At 31.7% G+C, this 24,905-nt stretch overlaps 4 protein-coding genes across 4 annotated transcripts; all 4 read left to right on the plus strand.

The window, feature by feature from the left end:
* Positions 1-599: 599 nt before the first annotated feature.
* J4E88_004655 (uncharacterized protein) lies at positions 600-1,643 on the plus strand (the record flags this gene model as incomplete). The annotated part of the gene is made up of 1 exon (XM_049398299.1): positions 600-1,643. The coding sequence occupies one exon, from the start codon at positions 600-602 to the stop codon at positions 1,641-1,643; it is 1,044 nt and encodes a 347-aa protein (XP_049255860.1).
* Positions 1,644-1,820: 177 nt separating this feature from the next.
* On the plus strand, positions 1,821-3,440 carry J4E88_004656 (uncharacterized protein; the record flags this gene model as incomplete). The annotated part of the gene is made up of 1 exon (XM_049398300.1): positions 1,821-3,440. The coding sequence occupies one exon, from the start codon at positions 1,821-1,823 to the stop codon at positions 3,438-3,440; it is 1,620 nt and encodes a 539-aa protein (XP_049255861.1).
* Positions 3,441-4,385: 945 nt separating this feature from the next.
* J4E88_004657 (uncharacterized protein) lies at positions 4,386-6,537 on the plus strand (the record flags this gene model as incomplete). The annotated part of the gene is made up of 2 exons (XM_049398301.1): positions 4,386-5,087; positions 5,218-6,537. 2 exons carry the CDS (start codon positions 4,386-4,388, stop codon positions 6,535-6,537), a joined length of 2,022 nt encoding a protein of 673 aa, XP_049255862.1.
* A 642-nt stretch (positions 6,538-7,179) lies between these two features.
* On the plus strand, positions 7,180-7,993 carry J4E88_004658 (uncharacterized protein; the record flags this gene model as incomplete). The annotated part of the gene is made up of 2 exons (XM_049398302.1): positions 7,180-7,465; positions 7,515-7,993. The coding sequence occupies 2 exons, from the start codon at positions 7,180-7,182 to the stop codon at positions 7,991-7,993; spliced, it is 765 nt and encodes a 254-aa protein (XP_049255863.1).
* Between the last annotated feature and the right edge of the window lie 16,912 nt (positions 7,994-24,905).

A 24,905-nucleotide genomic window follows, 5' to 3' on the forward strand; every position in this document is an offset into this window, starting at 1 on the left:
GTTCTCTCAAACTTCAGACACCACCCACTTCCGCGACCTATTGAGTCATTAGTCGATTATGCCAAACTTCAGGTGGTTCTATTGAATGACCATTACGGTGATAGAGCACCGAAGATGCGACGCACGTCTAGATGGCAACGCACAAGAGATCCAGGACCGGCTGTTGGACTTGTAGGGGGGCTGGATATAAGTGTGACGAGGTGAAGCCTTTTTGTGGGCGTTGCACAAGACTAAATATCATCTGCAGAGGCTATGGAGTCAAGCTGAAATGGCAGGACGACGCCGTTAATACATTGGCAAAACCACCACGGAAGAGTCGGAAGAAGAAGGCTATCGACGATGACCAAGCACTCAGCCCAGCGTCGACTATTAGCTTCGAATCCATACAATCGGCAGTTACGAGTTCAGATGTACTGTTCTCATCGCCTGACTCGGCGAAAAGTATGCCTGCTTTACCCTTCAACAGCCCTGTGCTGTCCCATGGGATATCTCCAACCGATCGATGGCTCCTTAGTTATTGGGGAGAACAACTCTCAAAGCTGTTATCAGTTTCACCTCAAAATGGCATCGCAACACCATTCCAACGACATTTGACGGCCATGGCCTACGAATCGCCAGCACTTAGATCGACAGTCCTCTCAATGGCTGCAAATCATCTCGCATTTGCATCAAACGATGCTTCACTTCACCTACAAGGCTACCGTCACCAACGAGACGCAATCCAAGAGCTTCAAAAGATGATTCAGGATCCAGTGAAGATGGATACTGAGCCAGCGCTGGCCACTGTCATGATGATGCAGGTTTCGGCGCGGTTGTTTGGCGATGAGGATGAAGGGAACATCGCGAACCATCTGACTGGCGCCAAAGCCATGATAACAGGGCGCAGTGGAGGTAGCTGGCTTGTCACATCTAGTGCTCGCTTCCTCCTGAGTCTGTTTGCATACCACGATATTCTATCTTCCGTGTCAAGAGGCTCGCAGCCATTATTGGATCATGAAATGGACTTTGTCGCCATCGAAGGGGAGAAAGAGCTAGAAAGTATCGCAAAAGTCCTAGTGGTCGTTGCAAAGATCAGTCAGCTGCAACACGCTATCAAGACGAGGAGAGCGCTATCACCAACAAGCCTTGCTTTGTCGGAAGATGAAAATACCACTGGCCAACATATCCAGCAGATTCTATTAGCCATGGAATTTGGTGCATGTAAGAGGCGGAACAGCGAAGAGCGCATAGACATTAGCTCGACAGCTGAAGCTTATCGCCACGCCGCCTTCATTTACCTCTACCGAACCTGGCTTGATATAGGTGCTCCCAACCCGATAAGCATGGAGCATATTAATCAGTGTCTATCACAGCTACAGCAAGTCGACATCCATTCGCCTTTAACATCAGCGCATATGTGGCCGCTGTTCACCGCGGGCTGCGAAGCGATCGACAGCACACAACGACAATTCGTCCGTGATCGATTTGAAAAGCTGTATGCTGTAAAGCATTTCCCCAGCTTGAAACGCGTCATGCGCGATATCGAACATGTTTGGGCAGCCAAGGATATGGAGCAGCAGATGAAAGGCCAAGATGGAATGGCCAAGGTTGACTGCATCCAAGTCATCCTAAAAAGGAGGGGGCGGGAGGTCGATCTTGCGTGAGAGTTTGCCTAACGGACGTAGCTTGCTTTGCGCACAGACAGGTGGTTCTTACACGTCAAGCAACACTTGGATGGAGCAAGGCTCCGTTTGCGCTGGACGATATAAAAAATGGGATTCGGTGGCCTATGCTGCGTCCATTATACCTTCAACCAGCCAGACTACACTCGACCAGCCACAATGAATACCCCAACTTCCGTCTCTCACTTAGAGTCTCTACCCGCAGAGCTCTTCAACCGCGTTTTAAGCTATGTGTTTAATCCTTGCGATTGTGAGATCGACGAGTCCGACACCGCGTTCGGCGGTTACCGCTTCGAAACTTCCCTTCTGCGCATCAGCAAGAGCATCCATGAGCTCGCGAAGAGCTATGTGCATCACATGCTGTCTTGGATACGTTTCGACATCAACTGGGGCGCTTTCGCAATTCAGCCACACTGGCTTGGTGTAAAATACATCAATATTCGCCATGTCAAAGCCGCCAAAACACTCCCGGACGGATATCTGAGCCTGAGCCTACGGCCCGTACCTCAGGAAGCTCCAGCTGGGCGTTTACACATCAAGATAGAGTTTCCACATGCCAGCGATGAAACCCAAGAGGGTGTTACACGCATGGTCAAGAGTGATGCAAACATCTCGATGTCCCTGCTAGTACTTGAGAAAGACCTACCTGGTTTCATGCAGGTACTTCGCATGAACGACCTAGCCTATTGTCACCGCAAATTCCCAGGAACTACAATCTCCAATGGTATACGTGCGCGTCCTGGTGTTCACGGTATGAGATCTGAGATCGTTGTCGCACATGGCCAACAGCTCGAGCGCTATCAACATCTAGTCTTAGAGTTTCACGTCATGTGGAATGTCCTCCACAAGACTACCATTACTGGACACGCAGATAGCCATCTTGCTAAGAAGTCTGCGGACTTTATACAGGGGCAGCATGAACATCAAGCGCGAGAGTCGGTCGGTTTCTCGAAAGCAGACATGAACGCTAAATTGCCTATCGAGCTCATGGGAGAAGGGATATCATCTCTCCTTTGGCTCAAACACCGGGGCGACGAGTATCTCACAAAAGGCTTATACGCAAATGCTTACATGTGCTACTCTAGCGCATGCACCCTTGAGGAATACTGGCTAAAAATGGCCCCACCGCCTGCTAATTTCACCGTTTGGTCACTTGCCGGCTTCCTCTATGTCACCTTTGGAGTGACGCTCATGTTCAATATGGCGATCGCCAAGATGAAAGGGCGCTTGGACTTGGTTCTTAAACATCCTCGTGGCACATCAATGTTTGGATACTACGGTATGCTCGCTATTCTCAGCGGTGGCGGTGGACTTCTTGATGATCAACGCTATATGGAGCTGAGCATGGTAGCCATGATCTACGAAATGTTGACTGAGGACCTCAACCAGGGTGATCGATTGTTCGATCTCGTTGGCAAAACTTGGGAGGATGACGACACAATCGATGATCTATCGCCAGATCTGGGCCTTCTGTACGACACTGTCAAGGAACTCGACGATGCAGAACCCACACCCGCTTCTGGCGCAAAGAGTCCTGATGGACTGAAGGCAGCAGTAGCAAGTGGCTTCGCAAATGTCGCGCCGCTGAAGTGGGCGGTCTCAGTTGACAACTTTCCGAATCCATTGCGAGAAGTCGTCCAGTTCTTGCCACGGGTTCAGCTCTTGCCGGACGGTGCTGTGGAGAACCCTAGTGGATACAGCTTCCAGATTCCGGTGTACTGCCAGCCAACTGATGAGCAGCGCATGAATGGAGAGGACCACCCGAGGTATCTCGTGTAAGGAATGACCAAGGACATTCGCGGTATTCTAGATGAAAGTCTTGTGTACAAGGTACATGTCGCTGTTGATATGACGTACAGGCAGGAGGCTTGAGCGTTCCAACCTAAAGTTATCCAACAAAGTTTATTGAGGTCTTCTGTGTCTAACAGGTTGTGATTTTTCATCGTGCTTTGGTTCGAAGCTGCCAAGGTAAGCCCTAGTCGCAGAACCACAAGAGATCATACCTAGGTATCTCGTCAATCGCCCACATGCGCGACGGCGGCGATGGCAGCATATACGCTTTGATCGCTTGGAAGCTGACGAGATGCATCGACATAATAGCAGACTACACGTCAAAGATATGCACGCCGGTAATAGCACGCGCCCGTGAGGCGCAACATTACGACGAGCGCGACAATTTGGACTTTCTTGCAGATGGCCATATAACTATCATCCGCAAATTTGAACGAGCATTGCAAGCGCTCGGTCATTCGAGGTCTTATCTGCTCAAAATCACGACGATTATGGGTTGTGTATGTACCGCTCCTATGACACCGCCTGCGCAACCGAAAAAATGCGCAGCCAGCTCTAATGGATCGCTTGGTTCCTTCTCCGCAGCGCTATATCGCAATCACCCAATAGGAAATCTCGGATCGCATCGATACAAGACGTAAAGATGCGGGTGAGATGGGTGTTGAACTGTCTGATGGTGCGTGAAGAAACAGAAGGGAGGCCGGGCAAATTTTCGATGTTATCGAGATTCTGCTTGGCGCGCTAGTCCAGGCATAGATTGGCGCCGACTGTCTTCCCGAGGGGTCTCCACTTAGGGCCCCTTCCCAGCCACTTTCAGACACATGCAGAAAGATCAGGTCCATGGTGGGCTTTGTGGCTTACCCCGCGATTATAATCCTCGGCGATGGGGAGAAGAACGGCTGAGCTTCACACATCAAACGCCTGTCCGCCGACATGGACACGCAATCTACCACCGCAAGGACTGTGGCCAGCAGAGACGCGAGCGTTGAATACATCAGCGACAACATCTTTCAATTGACACTCTCCCCAGAGAACAAAGCGGAAGTATTTGAGCCTGGCCTTTCCAAGCTGGACCAAGGTCAAGTGGAGGCCAGCCTCGTCCTTCGAAATTTGACCTCATGGTGTCCAGATGTCGCTGCTCAGTTTTCCCAACGCTCAACTACCACCATCTTGAAGACACCATTCCGTCTGGTCTTTCCTTCAGACGCTCGGGGGGCTTTCGACAAAGACCTGTATCCACGACAATATTTCGCGATCTCCTATTGCTGGCATTCAGGCGACTATCCGAACCCGAATTATGAACCGCACGATCGTTGGCCTTTCAGCAAGCCCTTTGTAGATGCCATTCTGGGTGAGAAAGAAAACCCTCGCATAGGACTTTGGATTGATCAGCTCTGTATTGACCAAGAAGACACTCTCGACAAGCAAATGTCTGTTGCTGCCATGGATGTGATTTATCGATCATGCATGCGTCTACTGGTTCTGTTAGAAGACGTGAAACTTACTGAGGCGGAGACCCACCTTGTGGAGAACTTTGAAATCACCAAGATACAGTGGCATAAGTCATGGTTACCTGAGCCGGAGGTCAGACCGCTCTATTTGTCTTTCTACAAGAAGATCAACACAGCAAGATGGGTACGTGAAGCTTCAAGAAAAAGGGAATTCTGACGCACACGCTGACTTGCTCATTCTTTCGTTGCAGTGGGATCGTGCCTGGTGCTTCCATGAATTCAACGTCAACGAACCATGGAGCGACAAAAGGCAGCGTTACAGGAATCACAATGCGACGTTCTTCATGAATGGACCCGGTGAATCCATAGTCAAGATGAAGTGGGTAAATCTCCAAGTCATCATGTCTACAGCGATAGACTTGCCGTCTCACGAGAACAATATCACTTTAAACGCCTTCAAGGGCCGAGAAATCTTCTCGGGCTTTGCTAATCAAGGCGGACCTCCTACAGCGACCATGAAATCGAGTATCATGGCCTCTCATAACAGCGTAGCTCGTAAAGGCTGTCAGAATCTTGGAGACCGCATCAGCATCATGATAAACATCAGTGGGCGTGCCCTCGCATACTACGGCGAGGCATTGAACAACAAAGACGAGGTACTCTATTTCAGCGCACTTCTCGCTCTCGCGGCAGGAGAGACATACCCACTCAGTATGACGGACCCCACATCGATCAGACTCATGGGCAATAAGACGTGGCTTTCGCGAAGCCTCGGTACTGGCGATACTATCATTCCAAAATTTCCTCTAGGAAGTGTGCAGGGCATCCGCCAGATTTCGACCGAAGTCATCAGAATCGACATGATTTTTCTTCCAAGGCTCGATACACCAACAGATCACAGCTTCGAGCTGGACACTGTTGGCCAAGTTTTCCCTGGCACAATACCAACTACAGAGCCGGCAAAGCATGTCGCTGATGCAAGCAAATCGCATTTACCTGCCGCCCAGACGGACAGCGAATGCGACGAGCACCGACGAAGGTTCATCGCCACTTGTATCAGTAATGGTATTCAGTTTACTGCCAATCTATGGGAGCAGATAAAACGTGATGTTGTACACCCCAACTATAACCAAGGCATTTTCAGAGATCTGCAGCCAAACACTGCCCTCTATATACCAGCACAAAGACTTTTGGACCAACTACGACGATATGCAAGTCCAGAAACGTTGGAGAGTAATGCATTTGACTTGGATGACGCCAGCATCTTCTTGACCTGGGTAACCGATCCTCGTTCAATGTATTACATTGGCTCTCTTTCATTCCGCTTGCAATGCACCATGGATGGGCGTCAGGCTCTCATGACTATCACGAGCATTAAGGAAGACTGGAAAGATGCCAAGCTTGAGGCGCTTCAAGCTGCAATCCCTACTGATTTGCTTAACGCGAGTTGCATGACGTCGAGGGTTTGGATTCTGCAACCATTGGAGATCGATGAAGGCGTTGTGTTGAGATGGAAAATTGTGGCAAAAGCGCTGCTGCTTGGTGAGCCAAATTTGATGGAGGAATTGAGACTGCATGGTAATCAAGACGATGCGGTGGTAGCGTTGAAGGCGGACACATGCGTGGGTGGTTAGGCATGCTATGGGCCTATGTCCCGAGGGTGGTGCGTAGCGCAGGACACCGGACTTGCTGTTGCCGACCTTGAAAGTATTGCGAGCTCCATTGAGACCATCAATACCTGGGTATCTCTCAGCGCCTTCTTTACGGGCAGCTCACTTCGCTCCGGCGCACAACATGCTACATTCTTATTCAATGACTTGCTGTTGTTATCGGCCATGCTGTATCATGGCGGACGGACGGGGCACAGCTGCAAGGCCTTTCTTGCTTATTCACGAGCCTGGCAGGTAACCTACATTACTAATTCTCGCACGCCTCCCGGAAGCGCATCAATCGTCCATCCGAATTGTAACGTACCTAGGTACACTATCACCCTACTCGACAATGAAGTTCGCCTTCGTGTCGCCTGCTTTTGAGTGGCTTGTTCGCTTGCTGCAGCCTTGGAAATGACGCCCCTCCTGTGCGATTGCCCTGCAGGTTCATGCTCTCGGCATCTCCTTCAGCTCCTCTGCCACTCCGCCCCAGTCTCGCTATCGATATGGCGCCGAAGCCCCAATGTCGATGACAAAAGTTTGCCGCCGCGCTCACTTATGCCTTGGGTATATATCAAGATATCGAGCTCTCTGTGAGGGCCACAATCACGGCCCGCAATCATCGCCATGGATCGCTCCACGAAACCAAGCTTCAACTTTGTGAACCTCACACACCCCGACGATCTCAAAAATGAAGAAACGCAACTGCGCATTCGACGTCTAGCTATGACTGAGGTCGGTAAAGCGAGAAGAAAACCCAAAACGAAGAGGGCGCGCAATGAAATCGTCCTTGAGTTTCGCAATCCGTCCGAGAGTCGCGTCGATGTTGACCGGTTTGGTGGCGGTCAGCTTGATCCCTTTAACCCCTACCCCATCGAACTTGACGACTCTTGTCGAGCGCTACTAGCGAACAGTAGGCGCATTCACTCGTTTTGGTCAGACTCTTTCCTGACTTGGCGTAGTCTTTAGTACCGAAGATAGCAATCATCCTAGCCAGCTCCGTGGCTCCTGGTACCCCGTTGGACTCAGCGATGCGGCAGCTTTTAACAACATGCTTTCCAACTCACAAAACTTCTTGTTCCAGAGGCGCAACGGATATTACCCTTCACAAGATGATGCCATAGCATTGAAATATCACAACAAGGCGCTTCGCCACACCACCCAGATGATGAACGACCCGGCGAAGCGCACGAGTGATGAAGCTATAGGTGCTGTGGTTTCTTTCATGATCCACTTTGTAAGTCGCCCGTTTGAGGTCAATGGCGGCAAGGCTGATGATCTTCAGGCTTTATTGGGGAACTTTACCAGTAGTGATTGGCAGAAACATAGTAACGCACTAGTGAGAATAGTGGGACTAAGGGGCGGATTCGATACCATTGAGAAAGAGCACTTACGAGTTACGATCAGCTGGTCAGCATCTGCGGGTGAGCCCAAGGCTTGATAATTGCTGACGTCTGAATAGGGCAGACCTCATAGGAAGCTTCTATCAAGACCATCCTCCTATTGTACCAATGCCACGACAATGGATAGTGGACTCGAAATCTCCACCGAACTCCCCACGGACGTGTAACGGCATATCGTTAGTCTGGAAACAGCAGCTACCAATGCAGCTTGACTTTGTCACTATCTTTGATAATATAGTCCAATTAATCTCTCTCGATAGAGCTTTTAATAAGAAGCAGTTAATGCTTACAATTACGAGCGGTAGCTAGCTAGAACTAACACCTAAGATAGCGATACAAAGTAAATATTAATTACTCTGCTTATAAGGCTATATATACTTAACTTACACTAGATAAAAGTAGATACTATAATTAGTAGACTAGAAGTAGTTATTTAATTAAGTATAAAACGTAATTACTATAAGTATTATAGTAATTATAGAGGCTAGTGTTTTAAGTAAGCTACTATAGTAAGTTAACGTAACGCATTATATTAGCTTACTACTATAGCTAGCGCCTAAGTCTTAGCAAGAAATATTAAAACTTTAGATAAGTATAATATACGTAGTATAAGGTGTAACGTATTAATACTCTAAATAGAAGTAAAAAGACTTTAGATAGAAGTAAAACAATTACGCGTAGTGTAAGATATAATATAATTACTTATAAAGTAAGTAGTAACACTAAATAGTATAGATTTTAAAGTCTACGCAACTACTAAGCTTTACTAAAATCTAATAATACTCTTTAGCGTAGCTAGAAAGTAAGGCATCTTAATTCTATCTAAGATTACTTTAGATTTTAAAACTAAGTATATAGAATATTATATTATACTATACGCTATTATTTTATAGCTCTACCTCTATAGCTATTATAGTCTTTAGATTCTAGAGTATTAACCTCTCTTCTTATTTATTCTTAGTAGAGTAAAGTATACACTATAAGTTACGTATTCTTTACTATACTAGAAGTATTTATAATTCTAATACCTCTTTATTCTTATAAAGTAGTGCTTAGTATTCTATATATTTTTACGCTAACTCTTTATTCTTCTAAAGTTATTACTTCTTATATTTAATACGCTCTTATTATAAAGCTTTATTATTACTTAATATCTAGGCCTTATTATTAACTAAGCCTTTATTATTAACTAAGCTTTTATTATTATATTTATAGTTATATTCTAGATATTCTAAAAAGCTTTTACTAAATAGTTTACTTTAATCTAGTAGATATATAGCTACCTTACTCTTAGATTAAAGGTAGTTAATCTATTTAGTAATATACGTCTTATAAAATATATAGCTATAGATAATAATCTAGACTATTAGTAAAATATTATTCTTATAGTATATTAAGTACTTAGTTTTTATATTAAGAAAATATCTATTACTTAAGGTATGCGTAATAGAGTTAAGAAGATTATTTTAAATATCTTATAGAAAAGAGCTAAATATATTATTTTTTTAGAATAGTAGAGTTAGTTTATTCTTATAAGGCTGTCTATAGTTATAAATATATTTTAAAAACTATAAAAATAATAAAAAATATAGTTTATATCTAAGATATTATTTATTATAGAGATAGTAAAGTATTAAATCTTCTAGGTATTACTATTATCTTAAGAAAACTATACGCTATAAGCTTTATTTACGCTAATATATTAAAGTTACCTATACTCTTTATATATAGAATAATATTAAAAAAGTACTTAAAAGTACTTACTAATAAAAGATAAATAGTAAAAATCTTAAGGTATATATACTTTATAAACTTCTAAAATATAGCTCTAATACTTTCTACTATAAAAGTAAGGTATATCTTAGTAAATATACCTAAGTATATAATAAACCTATAAACGTTTATTATAACTTAAAAGTCTAATAATTATAATTTCTTTTATTTAGAGAGTACCTTTACGTATATAGTAGTAATATATTATAAAAGTTATAAGTAGCTTAGCGTTATAGTCTTAGTTAAGAGCGTATTATCTTTCTAAAGTCTCTACCTATAAAGATAGTAGCCTTAGTAAGAACTTTACTAAAGTAGCTATAGTATCTATCTAAGATACTCTAGGCCTTATTAACTAGTAACTTTTCTTTACTAGATACTTATATTATAATATTTATATAGTAACTTAGTATAGTTAATACTAAGTTATCTATTACCTCTTTACTAACTTTCTCTAATAAGTACTCTCTCTCTAAATATTCTAAGGTTTATAAATTATCTTAATAGAAAGCGCTCTAAATTATTAGCTCTACTAATAACTACTAAACTATAGTAATATACTAGACACGTTTATAAATAATATTAAAGCTATTCTACTTTTACTATATACTAAAGTATATCTTTATAAGCTTATTAAAAAGATACCTAAAGTCTTATTACGCGTAAACGTTATAAGTATTTTATATTATTAGAAATTCTTATAGTACTCTTTAAAGAACTTTATTATCTAGATATATATAATTATAGTATAAGAATCTAAAATCTATATAAAGTTTACTAGAATATTCTAAGTAATAATACTTTTATTATATAGTTATATTTTAATAAATTTACTCTTCTACTATATAAAGACAAAAACCTTACGCTTATATAGCTTATTATATCTAAACTTTAATATAGCGTACCTACTATAAAGAAAGAAATAAAGTACTATATCTAATACCTCTTTTAATCTATATTAAGCCTAAGCCTAAATACTATATAGATAAAGTATATAGAGGTACACTAGTTATTTAAGAGTAAGAAGAATATTATTTTAAAGATAAATCTATACTAAGCTACTTTACTACTTTTTAACTATAGTAAGATTAGTAAAGCTAGAAAGATACGCTTATAAAAGTAGTTATAGAATATACCTAAGTAATAGATAAGGTAGATAAGATATAGACTAGATAGAGTTTAGATAGTATTTTACTATAAAAGATATAACTTACTATTCTTTATATATATAGAAGTCTTTCTATAGAAGCTTATATTACGTAAACACTTCTAGAATTAAGTATTTACTTTAGCCTACGCTATTATCTCTATTAATATTTATCTTATTAGAGCTATTATTATAAATACTTTTATAAGTCTAGTAGCGCTTTTACGTATATTCTAGAGCTACTATCTAATTATTATCTAGGTTAGACCTACTACCTTATACTATTATACCTAGGCTAGCGCTTTAGATTTACTTCTTAGCGTAACTATATTTTAGTATTTATTTTAGAGAAGTAGGCTTAAGACTATAGCTCTTGTAAGATTTTTTATTATTTAGTCTAATTAGAAGCTTCTTAAGTTTCTAAGTACGTATTATAAACTAAATAGCTATATAATTATAAAACTTTATAAAAGAAAGATATAAATTATAGTTTTAATTAATAAAATATTACTTATCTTAAGCTAATACTACTAAGCTATGTATTAAAGCTTACCTAGACTTAATTTTTATAACTCTACTACCTACTTATTTATCTACCTAGTAATAACTAAATTATTTAGACATTTTTAATAGTATTATACTAAACTTTATAACTTTTACTTAATAGATTACTTCTTTATTCTAGTATTACCTTTATCTAATAGATAGAACCTTTACTAAGAAGTTAATAAGTATCTACTTCTAAACTATTCTCTAGACTTCTAATCTTACTTCTTACCTCTAGTAGATAAATTACTACTAAGCTATAATAGTAATTCTAAGGTATTTATAGCTAGTGCTAAGTTAGCCTTAGCTTATTAGAACTAGAACCTAATAGAATTAATTAACTCTACCTAGGTAACTAGTCTTTCTTTAATAATATTTAGAACTTTTTCTAGAGCTTATTACTAGAGTCTCTAATCTTATAGATTCTATTAAGAATAAAAAACTTTAAAGTTTACTACTTTTTCTTTATAAAATAGTTATAAAATACTTTTTTAAGAATAGTAAGTATATTAGCGCTAGTTCTACACTAGCCTATAGTTATATAGTTACTATCTTATAGAATAAGTAATTTACTTATACTTTTATTATTCTAATAGTTATAGATTTTTTAAGCCTATAAAAGGTATTTATAAGATTAGTAAGAAAGTAAGCCTATATAACTTCTACTATAATTAAAAAAGTATAATACTATCTTAGTATATAGAATTAGAATAGCTTTTATACTAAAAAGTTAGCACTTAGTTAGTAATAATTACTAGTTTATAATATGTAAGCTATTACTAACTAATTCTAAATAGATATTTTCTATATTATATATTTCTTAAAACGCTATATTAGAGTAGCTATATTCTACTACCTCTCTTTAAAAGATAACTATACTTTAAAAGTAATAAATAGTGTAGCTATAGCTTTAGTAATTTTAAGTTCTATAATACTTTTATAATCTTTTTCTTAAAGCTAGCTAATCTTAACTATTTTAGTTAGTAAATATAGATAGAAGATAGTAAGTAGAACTTATAAAGCTAACTACTATAAGTTATATAGTTATTAAGAGATATAGTAAGAAGACTAATAGAGTAAATAGTATTTTTCTAAAGTTTATAATACTTTTAGAGTATTTTAAAGCTAATAAAAAGATAGTCTAGTAAGTAGACGTTTTATAATCTCTCTTTAATAGTATTCTAATATACTTTATAAGTTATATAAGAAATTCTAGAGTTCTTTATACTATAAGATAGTGCTTTTATAGTTATAAAAGAGTATAGTAGTATACTACTCTACTTAGATATAAGACTATTAAGCTACTATTTCTTAAGACTTATAAGTTCTAGTTACTTCTTAGAGAAGTTTAGTTTATTCTTAGTTAATACTAGATTAGCTAGAAATTTAGATACTTTATAATTACTTTTATATACGCAGTAATTGTCTTATTATTTATCTTTTCTTTTCTCTTATTTATAAACCTCTATAGACTATATCTAATAACGCTTATAGTTTTAGTAGATTTAGTAACTAGTTCTATCTATAAAGAGTATAGAAAGCTATATAATTTTAGAAATTAGTAGTAGTTAAGTATATACTAAATCTAGCTAATAATAAATACGCTTTTAAATTAAGAATAGAGGTAAAAAAAGCTTCTAAATATATTATAATATTATAAATCTATAATCTTTATACCTACTAGTAGTTTAAAAAATAATTAAGAACTTTCTACTTTAGCGTTATAGTTATAATTAGTTTACTTATTCTAAATAAATTACGTACTCTACTAAAGGTAAGCTTCTATTTTATACGTATAAAAAGTGTAGTAAAGAATTAAAACTATAAGCTTATATTAAAGATACTTTTCTTTTTAAGAGAACCTAATTAGGTAAGTATATATAGATTTTAGAAGTTATAAGTACCTAGATAGCTTATTTTATATTTAGTTACTATAGTATTATAAAATAAAAAAGAAGAACTAAAGTACTACACTACACTATATATCTAGATATAAATTAGAAGAGAGAAATATATTAAGACTATAAATAAGTATAAGAAAGTTATAAGAGTATAGTATTTTAGTATAATAAAGCTATAGTATATAGTAACTAGTAATCTATTTAGTAGTCTTTAAGAGTATTACTACTACTACATATTATATAATATTACTACTTATTAACTTATTCTAAATACAAGCTCTAACTCTATATATAAGATACTTAGTTATTCTAATTTTATTACTATACTTACGTTACTATTATATTCTATTTATAGGTTAGCTACTTCTAGAAAATCTACTCTTACTACGTTTTAGAATATATATTATATACTCTTATTACTTATATAGAGCCTAAATAGCTCTCTATTATCTTTATAGAAAGAGTTTAAAATTAACTAGACTATCTACTTTAAATAGTTAAGTAGAGTAGGTAAACTTATAATTATTAACTAAGTATTCTATATATATAGCGCATCTTATATACGTATAAGTAATTATATCTTCTTTCTAGATTTAAATTATATATAGTAGATAGATCTTAGTATTAGTATATAGTTTATTACTCTAATTTTACTAATATTTAGTGTACATAGAAATACGTGTATCTATCTTAATTACTACTTTTTATATAGTAATTTACGTATTATAGCTTCTCTATAGTCTTAAGTACTTAATAACGTTACTATAACTATTATTATAATAGGCTTTATTATAATAGTAAGAATAAAACTAATTATTTCTTAACTTATTATAAGCTTTATAAGCAACTCTTTTATAAATTAGACTAGATAATTTATAGTTTTTATATAATCTAAAGTTATTATTATATAATTTTCTACTTTTCTAATAAGCGTAGCAAAGTATATAAACTTAGAGTAGTAGTAAAGTGCGTAGACTCTATAAGAAATTCTTAGAGAGTTTAGTAAACTTATACTAGAGCTAATACTTATAGCACTTTCTATAATAGTAATCTATATCTAGAAGAGTGTATATAATCTCTAGGTAAAGAAATATATATATATCTTCTTTAAGGCACTTATTATAGAAAACTTTAATAGTTCTAGTAGCTAAGTCTAAGTTTTTAATAAGTTCTTAGAGTTTAATTCTATAGTCTTTTACTTTAACTATCTCTACTATTATAGATAATTTAATAATATAATTAGACTAGTTCTTCTTCTCTTTAAGTTAAAGAAAAATCTTACTAAAGTTCTAGTTATAATTAGTAATAAAAGATTAGTTTTACTAGATACGTAATAAGCTTATATCTATAAGAACACGCTAAATTAAACTACTTATAATTAGTATAGAATAGAATAAAATAGTAAAAATAATAATTTTACGCTAATTTAATAAAGAAAGCTTACTAAAATACTATATAAGCCTTATTATTATTATAGAGCTTTATATCTCTATAGTTCTATTATTACTAAAGTAGACTAGAAAAGCTATATATACTTATAGTAAGTTCTATATTATTTATATTAAAAACTTTATAAAAGAACTTATATATAGAGCTATTATTAAGAGTATAAAGCTTATTTAGAGGCTTAGCTTTAGACTTAATATATAGTAATATAGAGAAGAAAAAAAGCTTTCTCTAGCTAGGCCTTAAGAGCTTACAGCCTCTAATAGTAGTTTAGACTTAATTCTATTCTCTAATATAAGATTTATTTTTATATATTATATAAGCTCTTAACTATAGAAGAATAGTTATTAAAAAGAAAGGTAGAAAAGTAATATTATCTAAGTAGAGAACCTAATTAGGTATAGTAAACCTTTCTATTATTATAATAAATATAAAGTCTAAAGTAGTATAGATAGAAAATATCTAGCCTATATTAGCTACTAGCTTAAAGAGCTTAGAAGTTAACTTAACTACCTTAGGTCTATAGTGTAGAATAAATTTAAGTAGAATATATCTCTTTATACCTACTACGCCTATAACTAGTAATATAAAAAGTAAACTACTAGCTTTATATAGCTTCTAATCTATAGTAGTCTATTTATATTTAACTATAACTATATTAGTAGTAGAATAGTTATATAAGAGTATATATATATACTTACGTAATTTATAATACTACTTATTAATATAAATCTAAAATATAAGATCTATAAGAGCTACTTTAATAGTAAAGTAGTATAAATCTAGAGTTTCTTCTTTACTATTTTTACTTTTTGCTATAGATCTAAAGTTAATAGTATTATTATATAAGTTAGCTTTCTTCTACTTTTTACAAAGTCTTACCTTAGTATATAGTTTATTTTCTCTAATTATACTAGTAAAGTCTATATAGCTTCTATTCTCTACTATACTAATAAGATAAGCTATTATGTCTACTAAGTTACTACTAAACCTAGTATAAATAGTAAGGCTTTCTCTCTTTTAGACTAAGAGAAAGTGCTAGTTTAACTTTAGGTTAAAATTAGAGTCTAGAGGTTTAAGTAGAATATAGAGATTTTCTTCTTTATAAGCCTTATACTCTACGTTATAAGAAATATCTTCTTACTTATTATATAAGTAGAGATTATATACTAGTAGAGTAATTAGATTAGATATTAGTTTTAGGCTAGAAATATTCTTTATAAAGTCTTAGAGACGTTTAATAGATTAATTAGATAAGTAGTACTTCTAGAAAGTAATTTTAAGTACACTATTAGCTATTTTATCTAGATCTAGTACTATCTAGCTATAGAATTTAACTCTATTAAAAAAGTTAATATACGTAATCTTTTAGCGCGTAGTACTAATAATATACGTAAAAGCCTTATATAAATTACTTATATATACTACGTATAGCGCTAATATATTACTAAAGATAAGCTTATTATTAGAGAGTAGATAAGACTATTCTTATAGTATTTAGTCTACGCTAGACCTGTGTGTTATTCTATAGATTCTACACTAACTTTATATTAGTATAATATATATATATTATAGAAATTTAGAAATAGTAACTATATAGTATAGTATCTACTACCTAGGCTTTAAGAAACTAGAACTAAATTTAGAATTAAGTCTATAAATCTTTAGTAGCACTAATAAGAGAAGGCTTTAATATTATTATAGCTACTTAAGTGTAGTAGTAAGATTTATAAATAGAAAACTATTAGGTAGATTAATAATTAATTCTCTATTAATATTAGCACACTTAGTACCTAGAAAGTTAGCTTTTATCTAAGAAATAGTGTATATATAGAAGTAAATAATTATATCTTAGATAAGTTTAATTATTATTTTATTTTTACTAAGATTATTTATAAGTACTTTATAAAGTGTTTTAAAGCTATTACTCTCTAAAAGCTATTCTAGAATAGAAGGTATTTAGTTTTTAATACTATAAAGAAGTACTATTATAGTCTATAAGTTACTTAAAGTAAAATTAAACTACTAGATAACTAATAAGAGTAGCGTTTTCTCTAAGTAATATAAATATCTAGTTAATCTAAAGTAGGTTTTAAGAAATAATAGGTGTATAGAAGAAGTTTATTTATTACTTAAGTGCTTTTATATCTTACCTAGATAGGCTATTATAACTAGTATAAAAGTAGTAGGTAATTCTAGTTTTAGATTATATAAGCTTATACTAGTAGCTATAACCTTCTATAATTAGTAAACTAAAGTAGACCTACTTATAGTAGATACATTACTACGCCTATAGTAAGTATATATACTTTCTCTCTCTCTAGTATAAGTACTTAGCGTAGTTTTTAAAGTTCTTACTAAGCTACTCTAAAGTAATAGTAAAGTCTTTTATAAGAGCTATAAAGGCTATAATAAAAGCTTTAGTAAATTAGAATCTAAGAATAGAGAAAATAACGCTAGGTATCTATACTAGAGAGAGAAGTATATAATACTTATATTAGCTTACTAGCTAAGTCTTAGTAAGAAATATAAGAATTCTTAATAATTATATAATAGATAAGGTATAGTATTATAAGTAAAGTAAGTATAATAATATTATACTTATATAGCTTTACGCCTTAAAAGCTATATCTACTACTCTAATTAAAGTTAATAGTTAGAAAGCTTAAGTTTATATTATTTATACCTTTCTATAGATAGTAGATTCTAAATTACGTATGTATAGACTAGTTATAGTTCTATAAGGTTTTAATTAGTGTACTTTAAAAGAAATAGTAAATAGTTTTTACTTTTAAACGTAATTCTTTTATTAATATTTACTTTTCTATTAATTTAATCTTTTCTAGCTAGAACTTCTACATTTTTATAAGTACTAAAATAGTCTACTAATAAGTAACCTTAGAGATATCTACTAAGAATAACACTAATTCTAGTAGTATTATAGAAAGTCTATATAAAGAGAATAGAAATACTATAAAAGAAGAAGTAAGTAATATTAGATACTTCTATAGAATCTATAGTAAACGCAAAGCTAGAGAGCTATATAGAATAATATTAGATATATAGATAGAGTATTATATAATATATAAATTATTCTATATATTTAAAATAGTACTTATAGTACTTCTAGCTTCTATTAATTATACTAACGCTAGCCTAAAGTAATAAGACTTCTATAGTAGTAATAATCTTACTTATAAACGTTACTTAAGATTATAATTATATATTAAAATAAGTTTATTAATCTACTTTACTAGATAAATTACTATAGGCCTTAAAATAACCTTACAAAGTTACTTTATAATATTAGTAGATAATAACTAAGATAGCTAAAGCACTATTCTAGGCTAACTTAGGCTTAGATATAGATTTAGATACTTTTAAACTAGATTTCTAAAATAGTAGTAATAAAGACTTCTAATAGAGCTCTGCTAATAACCTTAAGTAAATCTAGACTATTCTATATCTACTAATAATAAAGACTCTATCTAGAGTTAAATAAACTAGGCTACTTAGTTCTTACACTTTATTACTAGAATTAGATAGTTAATATTAGTAGATACTTTACTATCTCTTAAGAGATAGTCTTAACTTAGAGTATATTATTACTAAGATAAATTACTACTATAAAAAAGGTAAGCAGCTTCTATAGTTCTAATAGATTATACCTAGTTTAAAACTTAGTATTAAAAGTAATATAATATAGTTACTAGCTACTTATAAGACGCTATAGAATAAGAAAGAGATTAAGTATTATAAGAAAATATGCAAAAGAAATATAATACTAGATTAGATTCTTCTAGAGCTATCTATAGATAAATATAGATTAAGAAAATCTTAGCTATTTATAATAGAAGGCCTCTAACTAATTAGCCTTCTCTTAGCTATTATATTAGATTAGGTTTTCTATCTACTTACGCAGAGAGACTATAAGCTATTAGATTCTACTAGAAATTAGTTATAGACTATATCTAGTTATACTTAAGAGAGTAATAACTAGTAGAATAGTAATATAAATACTAGTAGTAATATAAATAACTAGTAAGACACTACTATAGAAAATAGTAATATTAAAGCTAACTAGATATACGTAGTAATATAATAAGCTATATAAGATAAAATTCTAAGCTCTATTATAGATAACTTATCTTTAAAGCTTAATAATCTTACTAGAGATAATTTAATATAGATAAAGAGAAAAAAGAAGCTTTATAAAGGTTTGTAACGCTTATAAGTAGTTATTATTATAGAGAAAGACGTACGTAATAGCGCTTAAGACTAGAGAAAGAGAATTTTAATAAGTTATAGGTAAATAAGTATATATAAAGACGTAATTAGTAGATTATATACTTTGTAAATATTTTCTAAATTTATTACGTTATTATTATATATAATAGTATACACTATATAGATATTAGAATAGAACCTTAGAAGGTAATTAAAGCTATTATAATTTTACTATATACTAAAGTACTATCTTAATAACTAGTCTAAACTAGAACTAGACTATAGTTTAAGTTAAAGGTATACTCTATTTATTCTTACTATATCTCTACTTATAAACGCTTATAAATACCTATTTAGATAACCTTTAAGTAACGCTTAGGCTATACTACTCTTACTAAAGCTATCTAGTTACGCACTACTTATAGTTATAGTAATACTTCTACTAAGAACTACTACTTATTAGTCTTTACTTTATATAATAGCTACTATATATACGTATAAAGTTACTAAAAAGAAAGTAATAAAGCTTATACTCTAAGAGTTACCTAGTAGAACTATATAATATATATCTAACTTTACTCTACTCTAGAGCTTTATTAGACTTATTATCTATAATAAGACTCTAAACGCTACTAACGTCTACGCGCTACTAGTTAATAAGCTACTTATACTTATACTAAATAAACTAGCTACTAGCTATAGATTACTAGATATAAATATAGATTTTAAAAAGAGAGCTAAGTAGTTATTATAGATTAGTAAGGTTAGATTTAGAGGCTTTTTCTAGTATTTCTCTAATTATAATATAGTAAGTAAGGTAGCTAAGCGTTACAGCGCTTCTAGCCTAAAGTAAGTATAGCTAGTATTCTTAATAACTAGCTAGTAGTAATAACTTATAAGCTATTCTTTCTAGCTTTTATTTATATAAATTTTATATAAAGTGCGTAGAGCGTTACTAACTTTAAGTAGAATTTCTAACGTATCTAATATATAGCTAGTAACTACCTTAATAATTAACTATTATATATAGTTTCTATTAGTGCTTTTTAGATTATAGTATACAAAACGTATCTACTTTATAAAACTAAATATAACTTATACGTTATTATTATAACTTCTATCTATATTTACTTTCTATAGAACTAATAGCTTAAAGAGATTATCTAACTATAGAATCTAAAGAAGTAGAATCTATCTAGTATAGATTGTAGCTATTAGCTTAAGATATTTCTAAGTCTATAGAAAAATAACTCTTTATATAAACTTTAGAACGCCTTTACACTATATTACTATACTAGTCTTAAGAACTTATATAATACTATAGAATAGACCTATTACTTTTTAAACTTTACGTCTAGTAAGCTTTTTATAATTCTTTTATAGCTATTATATTTATAGCCTAGAATACTATTTAGTATAGGTATAAGCCTAGACTATATAAAGTAGCTTTCTTTTATATTAGTAGTAGATAGCTAAGTTAAAGGCTACTAGCGTAGAAAGTAGAAGATAAACGCTAAAAGGCGTAGATAGTCTACTAAAAGTAATTAGCCTATTAATAGTATAGACTAAGACTAAGACTTATTATCTTAATAAAGTACTTATAGACCTAGTATAGGTATAAGATATAAGTCTAGTAGCGTTTAAGAATATAATATATATAGAATATATATCTAGAGATTAGAAAGCTTTATATATAATATTAATAGCTATAAACTTTAGCTACGTTAACACTAACGTTATAGCTATACTTATTTTTCTATTAGAAGATACGTATAGAAGCGTTAATTAGAGTATAAATACCTAATACACTAACTAGACTAATAATATCTTATCTAAGAGTCTACTTGCGCGTATACACTAGCGTCTTATTAAACTATTATTTATAGTCTTTATAGGCTAGAGATTATTTATATTTAGTAGCTTATAAATTAAATACTATTAACTTTCTCTTTCTTTAACTACCTTAGTTAATATTAGTAAGCTATATTTTACTTTCTTTATCTATAAAGCTAATAGAACCTTATAAGTTTAAAATATATTATTATATAGTATATAGATACGCGCAGCTTTAATTAATAAAAACCTAAGTATAGACCTTTAGTAGGTAGCTATATAGATCTCTTAAGTAATACTACTTTAGCTTAGCTATAATAATTACTTAGGTTTTCTTCTTATTTCTAATTACTCTTATTACCTCTAGTTTTATTAATAGTATATTATCTACTACTTCTAATTAATTATATAGCTAAGCTACGCGCTTATATTAATATAGAAATAACTTATATCTACTATACTAGGCTTAGAAATATTATAGAAGTAACTATATATCTCTACTTAAAGTATTAATTATATACTTATAAAGCTTACTTTTTATACTATAAAGGTAAGTCTAGATAATATATAGATCTAAGTCTATAGGTATCTTAACTCTAATAGTTATTATTAATAGATAGTAAATCTAAATAGATTATATTTACCTTTTCTTACTTCTACTTTCTAAACCTTTCTTTACGTTAGTAGAGAACTTTCTAGATTAAACTATATCTATAAACTATAGTAGGTTATTCTTTTCTTAATTAGTTATATTCTCTTATTATTTAGAATAAGAGAGCACGTTATAAGGCTAAGATTTTTAATATATTAATTAAGCACTCTTATACTATCTATTTATTTAAATTTACTTTAGTTAATAGTACTATTAACTATAGTACACAAAACTTATCTCTAGGTAGTATATATAGTAAGTAATTCTAGAAGCTAGATTAATTATATAATAAGCTTTATAATAAGCTTAACACTACTAGTAGAGATAAATATATAGTACTTATACTCTTTAACGCAAAAGATAAAGAATTTAGTAGTGCTTAAAATTAGATTTATATTACTACTCTTAAGTAATAGAATCTAGTCTAGTTCTATATCTATATATGCGTAGTAAACTCTAGATTTATTAAACTCTACCTAAACTACTATACTAGAAGTCTAACTACTAGAAATAATCTAGGCTATTATGTTATAGTTAACCTATTACGTAAGTCTATTATTAGTTCTAAGTTCTATTAATTTCTTAGTCTCTGTAATACTCTCTATTATATATCTATAGCCTTTCTTACTAAGGCTATTTTCTATATTTAAGTATATATTATAGACCTAGAAAGTGTTTACGTAAATCTATATACAAATACTTATTTTCTATAGTAGTAACTAAGTACTATTACTACTAATAAGTACTTAATATCTAAAGAGAGTACCTAGTACGTAATAGAATTTATTAGCCTTATTAATATTTAGAAAAGTATACGTATAGCTAAGACTACTAGCTATATTAATATAGACTTTAACTTTATTAACTTATAACTAAAACTAGTAGACTTTAAATTACTTCTTCTATTCTACTCTTCTACACTAACTTATAGGTAGGTCTTTATATAGTATAAGATTAACGTAGTATAAAGAGTACGCTATAATATAAAAATTATAATAGATTAGACTAGAAATATTAGTATATATTAGTACTTTACTAATACTAAATAGTAAGAATTCTCTTGCGTTTAAGATTAATTCTTAATACTAATTAAGCTAAAGTTTAACTTTCTATAGTATAAGTTCTACTATACTAAGTTAAGTACTAAAGTTCTAAGTAAGAAATTTTACTTTATTTCTAAATATAAGCTTTCTAATACGCTGTATACCTTACTAGAATTATACGTTACTCTTAATAAAGATAAGTTTTACTACTTTTACTTAAGTATAGACGTATAGAGTAACTAGATAAGCTTTATCTAGTAAATAGTATAGTAATACCTAAGCCTACGTAAATCTTAGAGGCTATTATAACTTTAAGTTCTAGAAGACTATAGCTAAACCTCTATACTAGATTAGAAGATTAATAGCGTATAACTATATAATAGTAAATAGTTTTCTTATAAATTCTTCTATAGTATTATAATATAATATATATTATAGAGAAAAAGTCTTCTAGTAGTATTATCTCTATAGTTTTTTATACCTAACTTTGCTTTCTATTACTACTAATAGACGTAAGATAATATAAAGATATACTTTAGAACTAAGATACTACCTCTATTACTTAGTAACTTTAGCTTATCTACGCTTATTATACTTACCTACGCTATTATAAAATATAAAGCTAGATTATCTTATAGCTTTATTCTTACTTTATTTAAGTTTAAATAGCTAGATACGTAGACTAAATATTAAGTCTTATTCTTTAATATATTTAGAAGAGATAGTAAGAATATTCTTAGTCTACTTATAGTAATATCTTCTAATAATATTAGTATATTAGAGAAATATTATTAGAAGTATAAGATTAACTTTAAAAAGAGTATAAGAATAAATTACTTAAGCTAGAGTTCTTTACTTATGTAGTAACTTTACACTTAGTATACTTTAGTAGACTATACTCTCTCTACTCTTAGTCTAATAATCTTTAAAGAGATAGCGCCTTAATTTTAATAGTCTAATATATAAAAACTTTTAGATATATATTTAAGTATTATAAGCTTTATATTTCTCTCTAGTATAATATAAAAGCTATATAAGTTTTGTATAACTATCTAAGACCTATATTAGCGCCTAGCTAACTACTACGCTAGCGTAGAAGGCTAGTAACTTTTAGTAGTATATCTAATTAATAGCTTATAAGTTAGAGATAAAAAGAATAAAATATAAGAAAAGTTAGCTATAATAGGCAAAACAAAGTTTAAATAGTATTTTATCTATAACTATCTATATATACACGTATTACTAATAGCTAGACTAATATTAATCTTTCTCTACCTTTATATTCTACTACTATATATAGATATATTAAGTACTTATAAAATTTTATAATATATTTATAGAATAATTAGAAGCTTTACATTATCTTAAATAAAGACTAGAAAGTAAACTAAGCCTCTTTTAATAAAAAACACTATCTACTAAGTTTCTACTTTCTAATTATCTACTATTTTACTATAGTAATATCTACTAAAAGAAAGCTATTAGAAGGTATATTATTACTAGCTTATAAAGACACTAAGCTACTAGCCTAAGTAGAAGATAAAGAAGAATATAATAAGCTAGAAAGCCTTAAAGAATTATTAAAAAAGGCTAAGTAGAAGTATAATATATATATAGGTAAGAAAGATAATAAATAGAAAAAGCGTATTAATAACTATACGCTCTCTCTACTTAATAAAATCTTAAGAACTATAGATAATATAACTATTAATAGAAATCTTAATACTATAGATAGAGTTAAGTATAAGTAGACTCTAACTAGTCTAGACCTTTTATAGGCTACTTATAAACTAAGTAAAGCTAAAGTTATAGTATTAAAATACTAGTAATACGCTTATATACACTTTATAAAGTAAACTACTATTAGTAAAAAGCTTTTACTTAAGTTTACTAGTTAACTAACTAACTTAGAGGTACTTTGCCTTATATTTAATAAATTAGTAAAATATTCTAATATTCTTCTAGTAGTGTACTAGAATAAAATAAAAGACTCTTACGTAATTATAGCGCTATAGCTAGAGACTATAAACTTTATTTTTATTAGAGATGTTTATAAGTTTAAAGCTAAGTAAAAGTAAATAGCTTTTTATAATATACTTATATATTAATATTAGCTTTAGTATTATAATTAGAGTTTAGATTACGTACTTAAGGTTACTATCTCTAGCTTCTCTAGAGCTATTTCTAGAGCCTAGATATAGCTTTTTAAAGCGTACTAAAATATATAAAAGATAGTAATTAGTATCTAAGCTAAAGAAATAATACTTAATAAAGAGAGAGCTAATAGAGTTAAAAAGTTTATTAAAAAGTAAAACCTAGATCTTCTCTTAGAAACTTATCTAAAGAAGCTAATAGTTATACTTAATCTAATAAGTAAAAAGAGAC

This window comes from Alternaria novae-zelandiae (assembly GCF_023758075.1).
Source record: "Alternaria novae-zelandiae strain BMP 2774 chromosome Unknown scaffold_8, whole genome shotgun sequence".
NCBI lineage: Eukaryota > Fungi > Ascomycota > Dothideomycetes > Pleosporales > Pleosporaceae > Alternaria > Alternaria novae-zelandiae.